At 44.1% G+C, this 19,185-nt stretch overlaps 2 protein-coding genes across 2 annotated transcripts in view; one reads left to right on the top strand and one right to left on the bottom strand.

Moving 5' to 3' along the window:
• Positions 1 to 173: 173 nt before the first annotated feature.
• Positions 174 to 4,202, bottom strand: LOC143135054 (uncharacterized). Its single transcript, XM_076295784.1, has 7 exons — positions 4,121 to 4,202; positions 3,186 to 3,289; positions 2,674 to 2,705; positions 2,438 to 2,510; positions 1,953 to 2,090; positions 1,638 to 1,738; positions 174 to 1,267 (listed from the first exon to the last, which is right to left on the bottom strand). Exons 2-7 carry the CDS (start codon positions 3,280 to 3,282, stop codon positions 851 to 853), a joined length of 858 nt encoding a protein of 285 aa, XP_076151899.1. The 5' UTR covers positions 3,283 to 3,289; positions 4,121 to 4,202; the 3' UTR covers positions 174 to 850.
• Positions 4,203 to 12,411: 8,209 nt separating this feature from the next.
• LOC143133377 (uncharacterized) overlaps positions 12,412 to 19,185 on the top strand; it is a 12,116-nt gene continuing 5,342 nt past the window's right edge. The window contains 1 exon segment of the mRNA XM_076293141.1: positions 12,412 to 12,423. Within this exon segment, the coding sequence (XP_076149256.1) occupies positions 12,412 to 12,423 (12 nt within the window).

Below are 19,185 nucleotides of genomic sequence, written 5' to 3' on the forward strand. Positions count from 1 at the left end.
ATGTTATGTTATGCTGAAGTGTGTTGTAAACATGGCGGAAACACAACCAACTAATCAAAATTGCCCTTTTAGTTAAGATGCAAATTATCCTAAGATTAGTTATATTTTAAAATGCAGACTTTGTTGTATTATTTCATAAGACATTTTGCAGAGCAGATACACATAAACATCCAGATTATTAAACAAATTTATTGATTCAGCCTGTATATACACATCATCATTCACTCACATAGTTTTTGCTTAGCAATAGTTTAAAGGCTGTACACAGTTTGCACACTATCTATTATATCTACCATGTAGTCAGAGATGCGACACATAAGAAGTCTTCAAATCATTCTCATGCACATGTTGAAAGTGCTTCTTTATGTTTATGCATTACAGAGCTCAATCCACACATTTCTGTGTGGACAGGCAAACATTTGTTGTGTTTCCAGCAATATGGTCCCTCATCACTGATCTGTGTTTAGTGAGAGGTCAATGTGTAGAGCACTTAGTATTTCTACAGTATCAGGGACCTGATGTATACAGTGTAAGGGTTCTTGATGTACTGTAGCTGCTGAAGCATTGAACACACACATTTGAAAATAGTGTGAAATTTAAATAGCTAAATGCAGTGGGTTCAGTTAATCAAGAGTGCCAGTGGTGTTGTAGTGCAGGGAAACATGCAGAAGGGCCCAGGAAGCAAGATTGAAAACCCATTGATGTAGCAAATAGATGATCAAGTGTAAACAGCAGTATTACAGGTTCATAAGCTTGGCGTCTCCAGTTTGTAGTTGGGTGTTTCTCTGGTGTATTAGGGTGGAGGTTGAGATGGAAGTACTGCTGTGCCTTATACTATCACTATAAGTTATCAGTTGGCTTTCTTAACCTTGCCTATGGGATGGGTCGGTTTTTCCTTAACATTTTTAGCCATTTTCTTCTTTGGTTTCACTTCCTCTTCCTCCTCCTCCTCATCTTCCATCTCATTATCTTCCTCTTCCTCTTCTTCCTCTATCCTCCTCTTCTTTGCCTTCTTATCATGCTCTCGTTTTCCTTTGCCCCTCTCCTCCTCGCCCCTCCTGCGTTTCTCCTTCCTGTCTCTCAGGCTGCCCTCACCTTTCTTCAGCAGGAACTTGTCCGGCAAGGCTCTGTTTCTCAGGCCCCTGCTGGGCTTCTCTCGGGTTCCTCTCTTCTTTCGGCCACGGCCTCCGTCCTCCTCTTCATCTTCCTCGTCATCATCATCGTCGGCCACCCACCAGAAGAAAGTGTCCCATAGAGAGCTGTCAGGCTGAAGGAAAGTAATGAGGAGACACGGGGTGAGAGTTTTTTTATAAATGACATTCAGTTTTCTATTTAGTGTTTAGTGATCCAGAAATGTTACTTAAATTAAATAAATAATAATAATAAAAAAATCAATTTTGAAAGGGAGACCTGGTCATTAATGAACAGCATACAGGTTTTCCAGTTGAAAACCAACAATCTAAATAGACCCCAAACCCACTTCACATTATTAAAGTCAATGATCTATACTGGACCCTGAGTCTGGCAATAAAGGTGATGATGACGACTGCTTTTCTCTCTCATTTTCATCCAACTGATTCCCTGCTCTGTTGAGCAGATCTGTAAATGAGTTAGATATGTGGCAGTTTCTTGTGTACCTCTGGCTCATGGTGATGCTTCTTCAGAGCGCTGTGCTTCAGACTTAACCCATACTCTTCCTCCTCTTCCTCAGCCACGTCCCGTCGGCCACGCAGGGTCTCTACAACCACAACAGCACCGCAATATTCACTTCAACACCTTCTCTTAGCCACCACTGTTGTTGACATCTCAATTGTAAGTCACTCTGCCACATGAAATGTTAATTGTGCAATTTTCTGACATTTATATTTGACTAGTTTCTTTGGGCTACACACATGCAGTAGTGGTATTAATAAAAGGGGCATGTTTTGTGTTGTGATGTGTAAGTCACGTGCCGTGGAGTCTTTGGATCCCAGATGTGATGACCAGTATGGTGATGGCGATGAAAAGACAGCGGTTCAGCGTCACACCCTGGAATGGCACCTCCACCTGGGACAGGCTCTGCATGGACAAGGCCCTCCGCAGACCTGACACTGGGGGTTCACACACATACGCACACACACACACACACATACAGATACAGATTTGGGTTATGAAGAACAGAGGATTAATCCCCTGGTCAATCAGTGTGGGAAATGCAGGCAAATGTCTTGTGTACAGAGGTGTGTATAGGTGGCTGACTACCTTTCACATTGTTACATTTACACATATTCATTCAGCAGCAGATGGTTTTATTTGAAGAGACTTACAATGTAGAAATACAGTTCCATAAGTGGACTTAGAGTGCTCCCTTAGATTAAAGTAGATTTAAATCTATAATCAGTGAATTTGATGAGTTTGACTTGGGGGGAAAGATATGAGAAGATCACAGAGGACACACTTGCATTGGTCCTGGAGGACGGGCTCTCGCGGGGGATGGTTTTGGGGACTTGCTGAGGATTTGAAGCCGCCTCCTGTGGATGAAGTGAGAAATTCCATTGACATCAACCCAGAAGAATGACTTTAGGACCTTCTGAAGAAAACCTTCTAGAAACCTTCTATACATTTCCCAAAGCTTCCAGAATGGCAAAGCTGTATCTTGTTCATTTATATTCACAGAAATGCCCAGTGACCTACCTCTCTCATTCGCCTCTGAGCAGCATACATTTCTGCAATAGAACAGAGTTGTGTTAGATCGAGTAGACACAAATGTATCTGTCTTCTACTTCTCTCTCTCTCTCTCTCCCCCTCTCCCTCTCTCTCTCTCTCTCTCTCTCTATGAATATGACTGTGTCAATGACAGAGAGAGCTGAGCATGCTTAGTCTGCTGACAGGAGCTGAGCTCATATTTCTATTGCAGTGTGACTATACAAAGGTATGCAACCAATGTCAGCTCAGGCCATTCTGATATATAATTAGACAGCATTGCCGTTACCTCCTGAAATAGTGTCACTGCTTCTGGCCTGGCTCATATTTATGTCCGAGCCAGGCTTTGTTTGAAAGACACCTTGACCCAAAGGGGGGGGGGGGGGTGTACTGTACTGTGCTCCACTCAACCCAGGACACTTGTGTCTCTTGGGTTTTCCAGCTGCAGTTAGTTATGTTTGCCCATGTTTATGTTTTGTTTGTGAGGCTGTGGTTTTCTGTACCTGATCGGCGTGCCTGTCTAATGGGTTTGGGAGGGGTTGTTTCCTGCAGAGGGGTACCAAGTTCATCCTCAAATGTCTCGAAAGTACTCTCATCCATCCCTGCCCTAAGGAGTTGGGAAAGAAGGGAAAAGTGATAAGACCTGTGAAAGGTGATCTGATTTATCAGAGCATATTTAAAGAGACCATGTTGTACAAAATGGCTTCAGGCACAATGAAAATGACCCTTAAGTCACACCGATAGCGTTCCAGTTCAGATCTGTTCCAGGGTCAGTAGGTTTATTAGTCCACTGTCCACTGTGGATAGATTTGTTTTCCACATCAGACATGCTTGCTTTAAGTGAAACCACTGACCAATGCTGATTCATCACCCTGGAAATGCCAGTTCATTACCACCACTGCTATAGCAGTGATTAGAAAAAAAAAAACATGGCACCCAAAAATAAACCAACACCGACCTTTCACAAGACTAGGCTACAATCCTCAATCAGATGGACATGCCATCTGGCAAACCTTGCAATGATTCAGCCAGTGATCAAACTAATGATTTCCCTGAAATCATTTTCCTTTTTGCATACACACAGTGCACACATTAAGTGTTCTCACAGCTGCCGAGTAATGTGTGACCTTCACTGTTGGAATGAATTAAAACATCAGACGTGATTCATCACCAGGCAGTGCAGTAGAGCTGTAGCCTGGAGCGTGAGGTCGTGATTGAAGCGCTAACTAATCTCACGCCACAAACGGCCCCGAAAATAGCATCATAAAGCCGAGAGAAGCGGAGAGACAAGCAGAGGTTTGCGGGATATCAAGGGAACAGTTCCTTACCAGCCCCACACACAAACAGCCACACATCCACACACATGTGCACTGCACGTATACACAGAACACATATACACACGATCACAACCTTTGACCTGTCACAAGTCAAGGCTTACCTGGGCGGACATGAGGAGTCCTTCGTCAGAGGATGAGGACTGTGTCGTTGTCAGGCAGTAGTTGCTGCTTCGGGGGGGTCGCACAGCCTCTGAGATGCCTGACTGTCAAGCACAGGTGCAACAAACAGTGGGGGGAAAGAAAAAAACAAAAAGTGTTGACTGGTGACTTATTGAGTCAGGCTGCCAATGCATTGAGGAGTCAGTCAAGCTAGATTTGGTACCAATAATACCCCATAATACCCCCTCAGCATGGTCAAGAGACCAACAAACTGTCAGCCTATTGTTAGTAGGCCTATGATAAACAATTAATAGAATGTGTGTGTGGGTACGCTCTCTCTCTCTCTCTGTTTGTGTGTGTGAATGACGTGTGTTATAAGGAGCCAGTTTAGAGTTTTAGAGTTGCTTTTAAGTCTTTTTAAACTTAATTGTTGTCATGAAATACAAGCACTCAGGGCAGCAGTGGTGTACAGAATGATCATCTAATTGTCTCATGGGAGAGAACAGCACTGCTTGGAGCACTGAGATCTATCCACCACTAGAGGGCGAAAGAGTGCTTTGTTGATATCCCAAACGTGCAATTTCACAACAGAAAATAACATTATTAAGAGCTTGTGTTACACAACAGTAACGTGTTAATCGCATGCTTGATTATGAACAGTGTGGTGTCCACATGCAAGGCCGAACTAACCAGCTGTGCCATGTTGCTAGGCAACATGGGAAAAGATGGTGGAGGAGATGTTTGTGCAAGCTGACAGGTTTCTCACGTGTGTCAGCCTGAATAGCTGTCTCCCGCTGCAAGACATAATGACTTCAGAGGAAAAGAGGCGGAAAACACACAACTGTGACAGCTACTACATAAGGTAGGCTGTGATAGACGCTGCTGACCTTGCAAATGTGTTGTTTATGTTACAGATAACTTGTGCCTTACTTGTGCTAATCTGAGTAGCCTACCCAGAAGCTCGCATCACTTGTGTCTATAGGTCTAGGCTACGTCTAAAACTATGTTGGATGAATGTTGTAGCATAGCCTATTTATTCGTCCCTATTTCAATTGGTAGGTGGGAAAACATCAAGTTCAAGCGTTTTTTTTTTATATAGGGGGAAACAAATGTTGATCAAATTAATGACATTTGTCTAATGAAAAAGGAATAAATGGATAAGGAGGAAATGGAAAATGCCTGTGGATATGACGCACTCTCCTAAGTCGCCCTTTGGCTCTAGAGCCTTCTGTTTGTCAGCTGGTTTTTGTGAGCATCATTGACCACCAATTGCTAATGTAGAAAAAGCGACCTGTGGGGTCTGGGGCCTTGAGGAAGGACAGAAAGGTCATGACTGTTATCAGTGCTGCAGCCATAGGCCTACATCAAACTGGTGATGATAATGACACCTCTGACTGAGGTCTTTATGTGACACTATGAGATGTGTTTTTTTCATTTATTATGACCGGCACACAGCGAAGCGGTCATAGGATAGGTTTAGTCTGAGTTTTTTTCTTCCGGATTTTTCCGCATGCACACACACACACACACACACCAACACACACACACATTTAAAAACACACATGCAGGCACACGCACACACACACATAAACACACACACACACAAACACACACACCATTACCCCCACACACACACTCACAAGCGAACACACACACACGCACAGACACCCCATTACCCCCCCCCCCCACACACACACACACACACACACTCACAAGTGAAAACACACACATAGAGAAGCCCACATAAAAGCAAATACACACATGAACACACTCACTTACATACACAAAAGTTGGAAGAGTAGGGGATGGAGTAGGAAATGGAGACAAATTGAAAAGCGTGATTTATTTTTGCAGAGAGAATGTGCAGGACTGAGCGGCGGTCATATTTTGTCCCGCTTTGCGGTACATCTATTTATTTATTTTTATCAATCTGTGTATTTGTAATATTACATTTATTCATTTTGCTGATGCTTTTGTCCAGGGTGACTTAAGTCTGGAACAACTCACAGTAAAATATGAAACCAGAGTGAACAATGAGTAACCTGCCTTTTGCAAAATAAGAAGAAACAAGTCTTTGACAATATCTACTTTCAAGATTCCTTTATTTGTCATTTTTATGAAAAGAGCATATAACTAAGCTAAAATAAATACTTGAATGTAGAAAATGTAAATATTTTAAAAGCAACAGTCCCTGTGATATGTTTAGCCTTTGTCTATATTTATCACCATAACCTAGGCTATGCTGTAAGCATGGGGACAAAGGGGACAGCACTGTTATGATTTTGTCAGTTGCCTGAAACCTATGGATGTCTAATGGAAAATTCTAGGCTGGTGATCTGCCAATGGTCTTCTTTTTCTGGTGGAGTTTCTGGATTGACGCTAAGAGTTTTCGTGTATTCCGTTTTAGTGCAACCATTAGCATGAAATGGCCTGAAAATGGTGTGCTTTCGGATGTCTGTGAAATGCCACGCTGTGCACGCTCTCCATTGTTGAAGTGCATAATTGTTTTTCATTCGCTGGGAAATGTGACCTGGCTTAGTGCCATAGTATGTGATGCTTTTCGTAGCTCACACGCATGGCATTACTGAGCGTGTTGGCAGCATCATTTAACGCCTCATCGGTTTGAAACAAAAGAGGAAAAAAATAACAACCCCAGAGGAGAATGGTAGAAGAGAATGACTGAGCGCATTTCTCTCTTTATTCCTCTCCATCTCATCCTTCTCTTTTTCTCTCTCTTTCTTTCTCCCTGCCTGGTTTTTCTCTCTCAGGCTTTCTTCTTCTCCATCCCCTGTCCCCCTTGCCATTGCTCTAGGTGGTGCTCAGCCCAGCCAAGTTTGTGCTGAAAGTCTCGGAAGGTTCCGGAAAAGTGGCTTGGCCCCCTGTGATCGCGCAGCACTGGGGTATGAAAATGGGCTAACGGTGCCAGGGGCGTCCCTCCGCCCCACATAAAGTCTGGCACACCAGCTTGGCGAGGCAGTGAGCACACCGTGCTGGGAGCGAGGGAAACTTTTCCGTCTCTTCCTTGTAATAGTTTCTAACCCTGTTATTGGCAAAGGACACCCAGGACCTTGCCTGAGGCAAGAGGATAGCACACATACTTGCCCTCAAAATGAATATGCTGTTAGGCCAGGTATCAGGCAAGCCGCCCATGTTAAGCAGTTTTGTACAGAGGGCTCTGATTAGCGTTGGCCTTGTTCTTAAAACGGTTTACACTTTCTGCATGCCACAATTTTATTTGTATTCAGAGGAAAAACATGAAAATTGGAATCTCTAATCAATAATAGAACAACAATTTAACACTCAGTACTTAAACCACACAATGTGTGAGTGTGTGTGTGTGTTTGTATGTGTGTGTATATATATATATATATATGTGTGTGTGTCAGGATCCTCATCTTAAGTGCTGATCCATGCATTCGTTTTGTTTTTTAAAAGATGATGGCCATCTTAAATGTTGAAGTCCTGTCATTGATGGTGGAGATGTGGGAGAGAAGGCAACTAACTGATGTCTTAGTGTTGTAACCTGGTTGTAGCACACCACCGAGTAGCTTATTTTAATACTTGGCAACACACTGATCTCCTGTGATCTCCTCCTACCATCTCTGCTGTTGCCGTGTCAACGCACTGAATAAAGCCATCTTATGTTTGCTTACCAGAGCTGCTTCGGCATCACAAATTCAGATTCTAAACCAACGTATAGTTGTCACGGTGTCACTAAAATATCTCACCCCTCTCTAGTCTAAATGCTACAACACCGAGTCTGCGGGGTAGGCTCCAGAGCATGCGTCCACTGCAATGGTCAGACAGTCATCCCTCTGCCTGCTACCACTGATCGTCATATGCAAAGAAGGGAAGAGAGAGCGCAGCCTCCAGATCTGAGCTGTACTGCTTATGATGTGTCCCAGGGATAGGATGTTTCCAGTTATGCAACCACAGCCGGATTATTCTATGACCTTTGTTCACTGGCGTCCATTATTTCACAGCTTACTTGTCATTCTGGTTTTTTTTTTGTCAGCCTTCAAAGACACTCTTTTTGTGTCTGTGCCATACAGCTCCACATATTTGCACAACAAAATCCACACAATTAATACAAATGTCTGGGTGCCAGGAATAAAGCTTCACATGCAGTCACGGCCACACTCTTAGGTGTCTGTCAGGCTCTTAGGATGTACTCACACTATGCCATCTGTACTGTACCCGAGTATGTTTGACCCCCAAAGTCCAGTTTTTTTGACCAGTGTGATCATACCGCACCGTGCCCGGGTCCACTTGAGGAGGTGGACATATGTTATTAAGCCATCCCTGAAAAAACTTAGCCTTGACCCTAACAACCTGGCCAACTATAGGCCTATATCAAATATCCTTTTCATGTAAAAAATACTAGAAAAAATAGTGTCCAAACAAATTGGTGCCTTCTTACATATGAACAAAATCCAGGAATTATATCCGTCTGGCTTCAGAGCTCACCACAGTACTGAATCAGCCTTAAAGTTTTTAATGACCTTCTCATTGCTGCTGATAATGGATATGTATCAATATTGGTCCTGCTAGACCTCAGCGCTGCCTTTGACACCATAAACCATGACATACTACTTCATAGCTTGAAAATTTGATAGACATCATACTCAGCACTCCCTTGGTTTAGATCATACCTGGTTGCTAGGTTACGGGGACGCTGGCGAGACACGCCGCTCCGTCTGGCATCATGTTTTTGTTTGTTTTTATGTAATGTTCGTAATTTTATGTAATGTCATGTTTATTTTTTGTATTGGTTTGTCTAGTTAAATGTTTACCCTATTTATTTATGCTATTTTTGATAGTTTTCGTGTTATTCTTAGTCCTTTTTACTCCTAAGTCAGCTGATGTCGTTGACATTTGTCCATTAGGAGCTTGCTATGGCTAGCTTTTGCCCTAGCTGGGCATCGGACATCCTTCCATCTATCCGTGAGCGGTGCAGCACTTCACTGTCTGGTCGAGGGGATCTCTCGGGACAGCTGGACCTAGGCTACTCTGCGAAAGATCTGCCGTGGCCGCCGAGCTGTTGCTGACCTGGGAGCTGCCATGCCAACTGCAGACTAACTGGGCCTCTGACATCCTTCCATCCATCCGTGAACAGTGCACTTCACTGTCTGGTTGAGTGGATCTCTCGGGACAGCCGGACCTAGGCTCTACTCTGCGAAAGATCTACCGTGCCCGCCGAGCTGTTGCTGACCTGCGAGCTGCCTTGCCAACTGCAAACTAACGTTAACGGTGAAGAGCTGCATTCTCACCGAGCAACAAAGTCGCTGTTAAGTCCACCGAATTGCGGATCTACACGATCGCTCAGTACTTTGGACTGTGCTTCCATCATCTCCAGACTGCAGTCTAGCAGGCCTAGCTTCTAACGTTAACGTTATCTCCAGACTGCCAGTGAATTCACCGGGTTGGTCAGTTGCTAAAGAACTTTGTTGGCATTGCATCGGTTGTAAAGACACAGCTCTGTGCGCAGTTTTCACGGATCATCATTGCCCTTGGACATTTTCAGCTGGTTTGGAAATTGGACTAATTTTAACATCACTTTTTCCCCTTTTAAAATATTTTTTCTTTTTTTTATTTGTTTATTTGTTTTGTTATCTGTCTTGTATGTCTTGGTGTCACGGGTACGCTGGCGACTACGCCGCTCTGTCCGGCATTTTTTTTTTGTATTTGTTATTTTTTAAATGTATTTGTCTTGTCTTGATGTCATGGGTACGCTGGCAACTACGCCGCTCCATCCGGCATCTTTTGTCTTGTTGTTATGTGTCTTGTTTGTGGAGCGCTTTGGATTGCACTATGTGCATGTTAAATGCGCTTTAAAAATAAATCTGACTTGACTTGACTTGACCTTTCTAACCGTCAACAATATGTACAGGTCCATAATAAACAGTCTACCCAGACTATGGTAAAATATGAAGTGCCTCAAGGCTCAGTACTGGGGCCCCTGTTATTTTCTCTTTATATGCTTCCCCTACGCTCTGAAATTAGGAAACATGGCATTATTTTCCATTCTTATGCAGATGATACACAACTATACCTCTCCATAAAACCTGATGAATTAACCCGTTAGCCAAACTTAACACATTTATAAGAGATATAAAGACATGGATGACAAATAATCTCCTGCTTTTGAACTCCAAATAATCACATAAAACAGATCACCAAAACTTAATTTTACCATTTAAGGAACATTTCAAAGATAAGGAAGTCCTTATCCTTACCAGATGCCGAGAAATTAATCCATGCTTTTGTCACCTCAAGGACAGACTATTACAATGCTCTATACGCTGGCTGCAATAATACCTATCTAAAGAGCTTACAACTTATACAAAATGCAGCTGCTCGCACACTCACTAGGACCAAAAAATATGAACATATTTCTCCCATCCTAGCATCTTTACACTGGCTACCTGTTACAAGTCACATTGTTTAACACTCTGTAAAGCGCCATGAGACATGTGCAATGTTTTGGTGCTCTATAAGTGATATTAAATTGAAATTGAAATTGACTTGGGCATGGTACGGTTGAGCTTATGATCGCGTGCATGCAAAAGATTCTAGAGCACAGCAGCTCAACCGTGCCTGGGTACAGTTTGATTAGTATGCAGTGTGAATGCTCAGAGGAGTAACACTAAGTTCATAGAAGTGTCTGCTGAATGCAAGGGAACTGAGCAGAGCACTATTGTGCTAGCTGTGTTATGGGTGACGTGTTGGGCAAGGTGCTTGGTTGGTTGGTTGGCTGGCTGGCTGGCTGGTTGGTTGGTTGACGTACACTTCTTACCCAGCAGGTAAGGCTGAGACTCGTGCGTCAGCAGACTGCTGGATGAGGGTTATCTGGGTAAAGACACACAAATATCCTTCTTCATATTTATGGAAACAGCAACAAGAGAAGGGAGGTAGTGGTGAATTGAGCATTGTGTGATGTGTGGGAACCTGCTTACGTGAGTGCATCTTTGAGCAAGCGCGCGAGAGAGAGAGAAAGCGAGAGAGTTGGCAGGAGGGAAAGCGAGAGAGTAGAAAGAAAGCACGAGGCACTATTCATTCAGGCAGATAAGCTATGAGAGATGCTTCTAAAAGCAATAATGAATCATCCTGATGGATCTCCTTTTCAAAGGCTCACAAAGATTGATAAACAGAACGTAAAATCCCCAACACAGCACTCTCAAATGAATTTGAGTTCAGTGTCACTGAGTGGGAAACAATGTGTTTGTACATGAGGATTTACTATAGTTAAGTAAATAGGTAAGGAGATGAATTCAAATGCAATGACTATCCCCACAATTTTTCTGTTGCTCACTAACATAAAATAATCTGTGATTTTTTCTCTTTAGATATGACAGACAGACAAAAAAGTAAAATATAAGATAAGATGTGGGACACAGCCGTCATGACAACTACAAGTCACTAGCACCACTTGAGAAACAGTCTGCATCACTGGATCAGCCATGTTTAGCTGTGCATGCGTTTAGGCAGATCTACTGAATGCAATGCATGTGTAAAGTATATAAGACAAGTGAGAGTGAAATGTAAAATGTTGTGCAACAGAATAATTCTCCTGAGCGTGCATTAGACAGATTGTTGCACCCTCTCTGTAAGCTCCACCGGGTGAACTCTGTACAGCGTGTTTTGTGAGATTACACTGTAAGGTGACGTTTGTGTCTGTGTGCGAGGTTTGCTGTGTGTGAGGTTCCAGGATATGTATATTGTGTACACACACACACACACACACACACACACACACACACCTGTGTACTGTGGCGCGGCTGTTGTGCAGGAGAGAAGAGGGTGAGAGGATGTTTGGCCTCAACCCCTCCGGCAGTCAAGCACTCACACGTCTCCTCCTGTGTGAAGAGCCATCCATCACCAACTAGCCAAAGGACAGCACACCCAGCTGGAGGATGGAGAGAAGACAGCACACCCAGCTGGAGGATGGAGAGAAGACAGGAGAAGGAAAGAGAGAGAATCAGTGACTGATGTGTAGACATATTGGCCTACATCATATTTTTTTTGGTGAATTCCCCTACTTGCTTTTGACTCTTCAAAGCATCCAGTGATCATTTTTCAGCATAATCAGATCCCTTCCTTTGGTGGTGCAGCATGCCATTGGGACCTGTGACGGCTGCCCCAGTAAGATAGGCTCAGGGAGGGTGGATTTTTGGCGGCTTGTTTTTAAACACGGATAAATGCGCACAGACCAAAGGCACTCTGTCACTCCCCATCAAGCCTGAGTGCTGTCGGCAAGATCCTGTGTGTGTGTGTGTGTGTGTGTGTGTAAGAGATGGAGAGCAAGGTATGTACATTAATGGAATCGTCTGCTCACACACAGCAGTCAATCTGTCAGCAGAACCGAATCTGAGCTTTTCACGGTAGAACCTGCACAATGGGAAAAAGAAATCCCCCTCATAACCTTGCAAATAGAATATAATAACATTGAATTGCATTATTCATTTGGTGTTCTGCTTTGACCAAATCTTTAATTAACTGCTTGTTTGGACTGTGACCATTATAATGATTAATCAGGAGGTAATATTTCAATTTCTTGTTGTTGTCATTGAGGAGTTGTGAGGTTCTCTGTGTTGACATTCAAGAAGAAAAGGACACAAAGTGTGTGTGTGTGTGTGTGTGTGTGTGTGTTTGTTTGTGTGCACGCCTTTTGATGACTCACTTGGGCCTTAGGACTGCCTATTTATGATTGTGTGTGTATGTGTGGGTGTGTGTGTGTGTGTGCGTGCATGCATGCTTACACATTTGGCCTTGATGTGATGTGATCATCTGTGTTATAAACCTTTAGAGGGTGAGATATATCTGTGTTCTCAGTTGTGTGAAAGTCAAAAACATGAAGCTAGTGTGATGTTTAGATAGAGACCAGTTGTTACATTGCTGAGACGACCCTCTACACCCCCTGCTCTCTCTGTAGAGGCCCATGCATGGACTGGTTGAGGTTAAGGGCCCTATCATGACATTTTAAAGTGCATCGTCACTCGTCAAAAGTCTATTCAAATTTAGTAGGATGTCCAGTTCACATTGGGAGGGGTTTCGTTATCAAACGTGGAGCGCATGGCGCAACAAGGTGTTCCTAGGTTTTTTAATCAGTCATATGGGTGTTTTTGGGGCATAACATCATTTTAAACCAATGAGAATGACATCTGTCATTCCCTTTAACGGTGCAAAGCGCGATATGTCAAATAAATGCATCGGTATTTTGGCATTCAACGGCGCATTTGAAGAAGGCTGCTTGCGAGACCGTATGAAATAGTCATTCTTAAATCATGCTTTACTAAAACCTAGCATAGCCTTCACGCATTTGCAACCGTCTATTATTTGAACTCATTGGCAAAGTATTTGAACTCATTGGCTAACTTCACCAAGGAGTCAGTCTACGACAAGGCAGTTATATGCAGTTACTTTCACTATTGACTGACAATGGGTTACCATCGAAAACATAGGCTGGAAAAAACAACACTTACCCTAATATTGCTCAAATGACTGAATAAAACAACATTTATCCTGCAGAGGAGTTGCTTATATCTCGTGACAGTGCGTCTTCAGCTGTGCTCCATACGTGTCTCTCGCCTCTCCCCTAATCACTTTTAACCGTCATTACCAATTTGCAAATGATGGTGAATAACTACTCATCATGAGATGTACAGTATTTCGTAATATCTTTATTCTAATTATGTTTCCCATTGTAATCGTGCAATTTGTAATGCTTTGCATGGACGTGCGCTGGTGTACGTTCATGAATGATAGAAGGATGGTGCGTGCACCTGCCAATATGACTGTTGACATGCGCTCTTAAAATATCATATGAACAACTCGCCATTGACTTCTGACCAGGTTTAGGTGGTGTACAATAGCGATTTTTAGACAACGCGCCAGGCCCCTCCCTAGGTTGTTAATTGCCACACCCATGGGCGCAATGTTTAAAAAATAAACGTGCAAAATACCGAATTAAACTTTGCGCGGGTGGAAAACGAACTTTACGCCATGCGCTGGTGCCCAAAATACAGCCCTAAGGAGGTTAAGGTTAAAGAGGTCCTATGCAACAATTTTAGCAAAAATTACCTTAATTATGCAGGTTGAGAGTCGTTGTGATGTTTCTACAACACTTTTTGGGTCGTTTGGTGGGTGCTTCGTCTCCCCCTAGTGCTTCTCCGCGGAAAAAACGAATATGCAACTTTCTGGTCGCGGTCCGAACACATCCGGATGTAACTCGGCGGAAATACTCGAAAATGTAGTCAGATTGTAGTTCTAAGAAGACTGCAAAACGGACTCCGACTTGGCTTTGTTGCTGTTGAAATTGTAAGTAGCCTACCCTTGGGTGAACTTGTTGTGTTTGCTCAACTGTTTTATTGTGAGCCCTATGTGTTTAGCTTGGTTTATTGATATAGTGGGGGTTTAGCGTAGCAGTCACCTGCTACCGAAGCTGCAGGGGGAGCTATGTAGTGAAAAATGCGAGCCCAAATCAGGCGAAAACCCAGAAACAGCGAAGGAATAACCAGACTTACATAGGGCTTCTTTAATGCACAGGCCGGGCCATGAATGGGAATGCATTTCTTTACATCATTCTGATTTGCTGGCCTATCGGGCACTGCGGTTAATACAGGGGTGTGGTTAATACATGTTTTTTTTTAAAAAATTTGCATAACCATAACACCCTACCGTGGTTTATACACAGTGCGGCTAATACACAGGAAATGACTGTAGATAGGGCCAAAGATGGCAGACACTGTCAGACACACATAGACTCTGACACTCTCATACTGAAATGCTGAAATTCACACACAAACAGATACTCTCTCCTTAACTTACACACACACACACTCTTTCTCTCTCTCTCGCTCACTCCTATGTGCCTTACAGCCATCTCCCAAACCCACTTCTTCATTGCTTCCATTTCCATCTTCACATCCACAACCAGAAGTCTCCGCAGTGGAGAGCTCCTGAGGTATATGGGGGGAGCGAGAGAGAGAGAGAGAGAGAGAAAGAAAGCTGCTCGGAGAGGCATGGATGGGAGGATGAACAGTAGCCGGTAATGAAAACAGAAGGTAGTTATTGTGCAGGAGGAGAGCACTAATGAAAGCTGAAGCTGGCGATAAGAGACTGATATGAGATCTGTTATCTGTGAGGCATAGGAGCCCCGGCCTCAGCGCCGCTCCCCTGGGTCTGCGGCTGCACCCAATCAATACCTAATTTCAACACCTCACAGGTTGTGTGTGTGTGTGTGTGTGTGTGTGTGTGTGTGTGTGTGTGTGTGTGTGTGTGTGTGTGTGGGCGTGTGTGTGTGTGTGTGTGGGCGTGTGTGTGTGTGTGTGTGTTACAGAGGTTTAGAGAAGTCAAGCAGATAAAAGACCATTCTGTTGTGCTCTTCAAGTGAGTTTTCAATTCTGCTAGACCACAAAGAGACAAAGAAAGGTCTCTCTCTTTTTCTTTCTGTGTGTGCATGTGTGTGTGCGTGTGCATGTGTGTGTGTGTGTGTGTAAGTAAGTAAGTATTTATGTGTATACCGCATTTTTCATGCACAGAGTGAAACACAAAGCGCTCCACATACAAGACATTGACACACAAGACAAAAGATGCCGGACAGAGTGGCATAATGGCCAGCGTACCCATGACACCAAGACATAAACAAACAAATTTACAAAACAACAAATGACACACAAGACAAAAGATGCCGGACGGAGTGGCATAATGGCCAGCGTACCCTTGACACCAAGACATACAAGACAGACAACAAACAAATTAGTAAAAAAAGAAAAGAATAAAATAAATAATAATAATAAAAAAACTAAATAAAGACATAATGTTAAACAAACAAATAGGCTTAGGAACACATGGGCATAGGGTAGTGATGACGACTTGTGTTATGTGAAAAACACACAACATATGGTGCTCTTGAACAGTCAATATTTAGTGTGTGTGTGTATCCGCATGTGTGTTTAGTGTGTTTGAGTTCTGGGGCCAGGAAATTGTTTCAGGAGTGTACATCAACACAGATATATCTATCTTTCCTGTAGGAAAGGAGTGCTACCAGTGACTAAGCCTGAAGCCTAGCAAATCATTATCATCATTTCATTAATCCATCTCAGTAAAGACAGGTGATGTTCGCCTCTAAACATTGGCCTCAATTTCTATCTGTTAATATCATCACTCCACCAATAGCCAATCTCTAAAGATGCTTCCCCCAGAAACAGAATTGGCAGGGCGGTGATTCCTTCGCTTCGTGATGTTATGGGCTCCGGGCGAAATGTCAATCACATCTCAGAACAGAGTGAGGGACAGCTCCTCCGAGGGGAGCCAACCTTTCGCCATGCCCCAGTGGACAAAAGGCTTTTGCTCTTGTGCTCCCAAAAAAGTTCACTTGGCATTTACTTGGCAGTGCAGAACGAAAATCTTCAAGTTAATATTCAGAGTGGCCCAAAGCTTGAGAGCCACCGCATGTCGACTGAGGAAGTAGAATACCGGTAGTAAGATTTTGGCTGCTGTGATGGCTGAGAAAGCCACATTACTCTAAAGCAGCAACAAAACCAAATTGCAGTAATAACCACAGCATATCTAATGTGTTTTTGTTAGGAGCTAAGCTCTGGAGAGCTGCATGCAGTGGAGTGTGTGAGTCAGACACACTACAGGTGGTAAACTGTGTGTGTCTGGTCACATTCTGCTTTGAAAATCACCTCTCAGAACGCGGAGCTTTTTAATCTGCTCGCAGTAACCTCTCCCTACCCAGCATTCCTGGAGTAAAACCCTTCCCAAACGTCCGACAATTCCGGTCAGAGTTGCCTCATTCCCATCACAATTCCCAGAGAATTCCTAATTTGCCGGTTCCAAGATTCCATCCTGAGCACGCCATCACAACGTCATTACTCACCCTGGCCGCCAACCCTGTGCTACCCGATGTGCAAATCATTCCATTAAAGCGTGTTATATTTACCGAGCTGCCACAGACCTTTAATCAGCCACGCAGCGTCAGAGTCCCCAGCACAGGCTGTAAATCGTGTCTGGGGGGCCTGGATGGGTGGCCTCTCTGGAGCACCACTCAACCTCCCATCACAGGGAGAGAGCTCTGTGGTTTGTGTATGTGTTGGGGTGCCTTTGTATGTGTGTGTGTGTGTGTGCCTGTGTGTGTGTGTGAGTGTGTGTGTGTGTGTATGTGTGTCGGGCAGAGGAGGGTTGAGGCGGGATGGCACAGTGGCATTTTCTGGTGGTGGAAAAAAATTAATAGGGGCGCTTGGAGCTGGCATTTTTTTGTGACCTTGTCAGCTAGTTGGCTCCAATGCCTTTTGCTGACGTGCATATTAAAACCATCTTCAGATAAAGAGAGAGAGCAAGAGAGAGCAAGAGAGAGAGAGAGAGAGAAAGAAAGGAGGAGAGAAGGATGGGCCAGCGCTTTGTCCAGCCCTCTTATCTGAGTCCATTATGAGTATTAGCGGGCTGACAACGCGGTGATGCATGGAGCAGAGCGTGGCCGCTCAGGGTCCTGAGCCCGGAGCCCACAGATGAATAGATGGTAATTAATATGTACAGCTCCCTAAAGACTGCTCTACAATCTCTCTGCAAATAGCCCCCATCAATAAGACTCTCCCTCTTCCCTGCTCTCCTCTCTTCTGGAGCTCTCATACTCCTCCCCCACCACCACCACTACCATCATCACTGCTGCTGCCACCACCACCACCACCACTACCATCATCACTGCTGCCACCACCACCACCATCATCACTGCTGCCACCATCACTACCATCATCACTGCTGCTGCCACCACCACCACCATAACTACCATCATCACTGCTGCCAACACCACCACCTTCGACGCCACCATCACTACCACTACCGCTGACACCACCACTACCACCACCACCACCATCACCACTACCGTTGCCACCACCACCGCCACCACTGACACCACCACCACCACCCCCAGTAACCCTCTTCTCTGTGGCTTTGTGAGCTTGTCCTTTCCAGTAGGCTTTAACCACGGCTGCCAGAGGGTTTTGAGTCAGACTCTCAAAGAGACAATCCACCCTCCTGCCACCACCCTCCACCCCCCAACCTTCTCCACCTACTCCTGCTGCCCTCCTCCCTCCAACCCTCTCCACTCCTCCACCCACTTCTGCACTTGTGGCTAAATGAGATTCAATGGACGTGGCTGACGGGGGAAGCAAAGAGGGGAAAAAAAAGAGTCAGACAGCCATTATATCAGATGAAACGATTTTATGAAACTTTAATGCAACGGATATTAAATCTGCTCTGCCTTCACAAGGCGCAGTGTGCTGTGTTTGAAACCGTCAGAGGGGACGGAAGGGAAATTTCCTTCTGAACACATTAAAATGCAATCCGACGCCCTCACAGACATGTTTCCCCATACTGAGAGACTGTGAGTGAGGCCCATTAAGGAGCAGGATTCAGGATCTATCTGGATTACATTCTCTTTTTAAAACTACACCAATTATTTATGAGCTCTGTGAGAAGAGAACTGGAGCTGAACTGAGTTGTGTGGTAATGATGGGTTACTTATCTCATGACCCATCCCCACCTCATGACCACACACACACACACACACACACACACACACACACACACACAGAAAAACACACACAGACACACACATGCACATAAGACCAGGCACACACCCTGTGTGCACATATGCTCACACACAATTACACACCATAATCAATAGCTCATTTCAGACAGTCAGAGCTCTGCATATTGATGAAATCCTCAATGAAATCGTTCCGTCGGGGCCTGTCAGTCAATGCTGCGTCTCAGCACAGCATGCCGTGGGCTGATCAAAGTGGGCGGGGTTATTGGTGACAATCAGGAGTAAAAGTTGAAATGAAATCGCTGCTTTACGGGTACATCAAAACCGACAGCTTTATTACATCCGGTGTTCAAATTAAAGCTTTTAATACGCCCTTATTTCTTAGTTATTGCACAGGCATGGTGAATTATATAGTACGCAGAGCCACAATTTATGTTGACAGTTTTTGGAGCATACTGCATAAGATGGTTAATATACTTACATATTTCCCCACCATCTGTTTTGCCATAATTGTAT

Source organism: Alosa pseudoharengus, unplaced genomic scaffold, assembly GCF_046254945.1.
Source record: "Alosa pseudoharengus isolate Yale_2024_CS ecotype anadromous, Long Island Sound unplaced genomic scaffold, YU_APseudo_1.1 YU_APseudo_1.1_scf_2, whole genome shotgun sequence".
In the NCBI taxonomy this organism is placed as follows: domain Eukaryota; kingdom Metazoa; phylum Chordata; class Actinopteri; order Clupeiformes; family Clupeidae; genus Alosa; species Alosa pseudoharengus.

What these genes read in the sequence shown, in the direction of transcription:
- LOC143135054 (XM_076295784.1), bottom strand. Translation starts at nt 3,282, where the DNA reads ATGGATGAGAGTACTTTCGAGACATTTGAGGATGAACTTGGTACCCCT. An exon ending in TGGGATCCAAAGACTCCACG is followed by an intron (nt 1,739 to 1,952) that starts GCACGTGACTTA and finishes TTGTGGTTGTAG; the next exon opens with AGACCCTGCGTGGCCGACGG. An exon ending in AGCATCACCATGAGCCAGAG is followed by an intron (nt 1,268 to 1,637) that starts GTACACAAGAAA and finishes ACTTTCCTTCAG; the next exon opens with CCTGACAGCTCTCTATGGGA.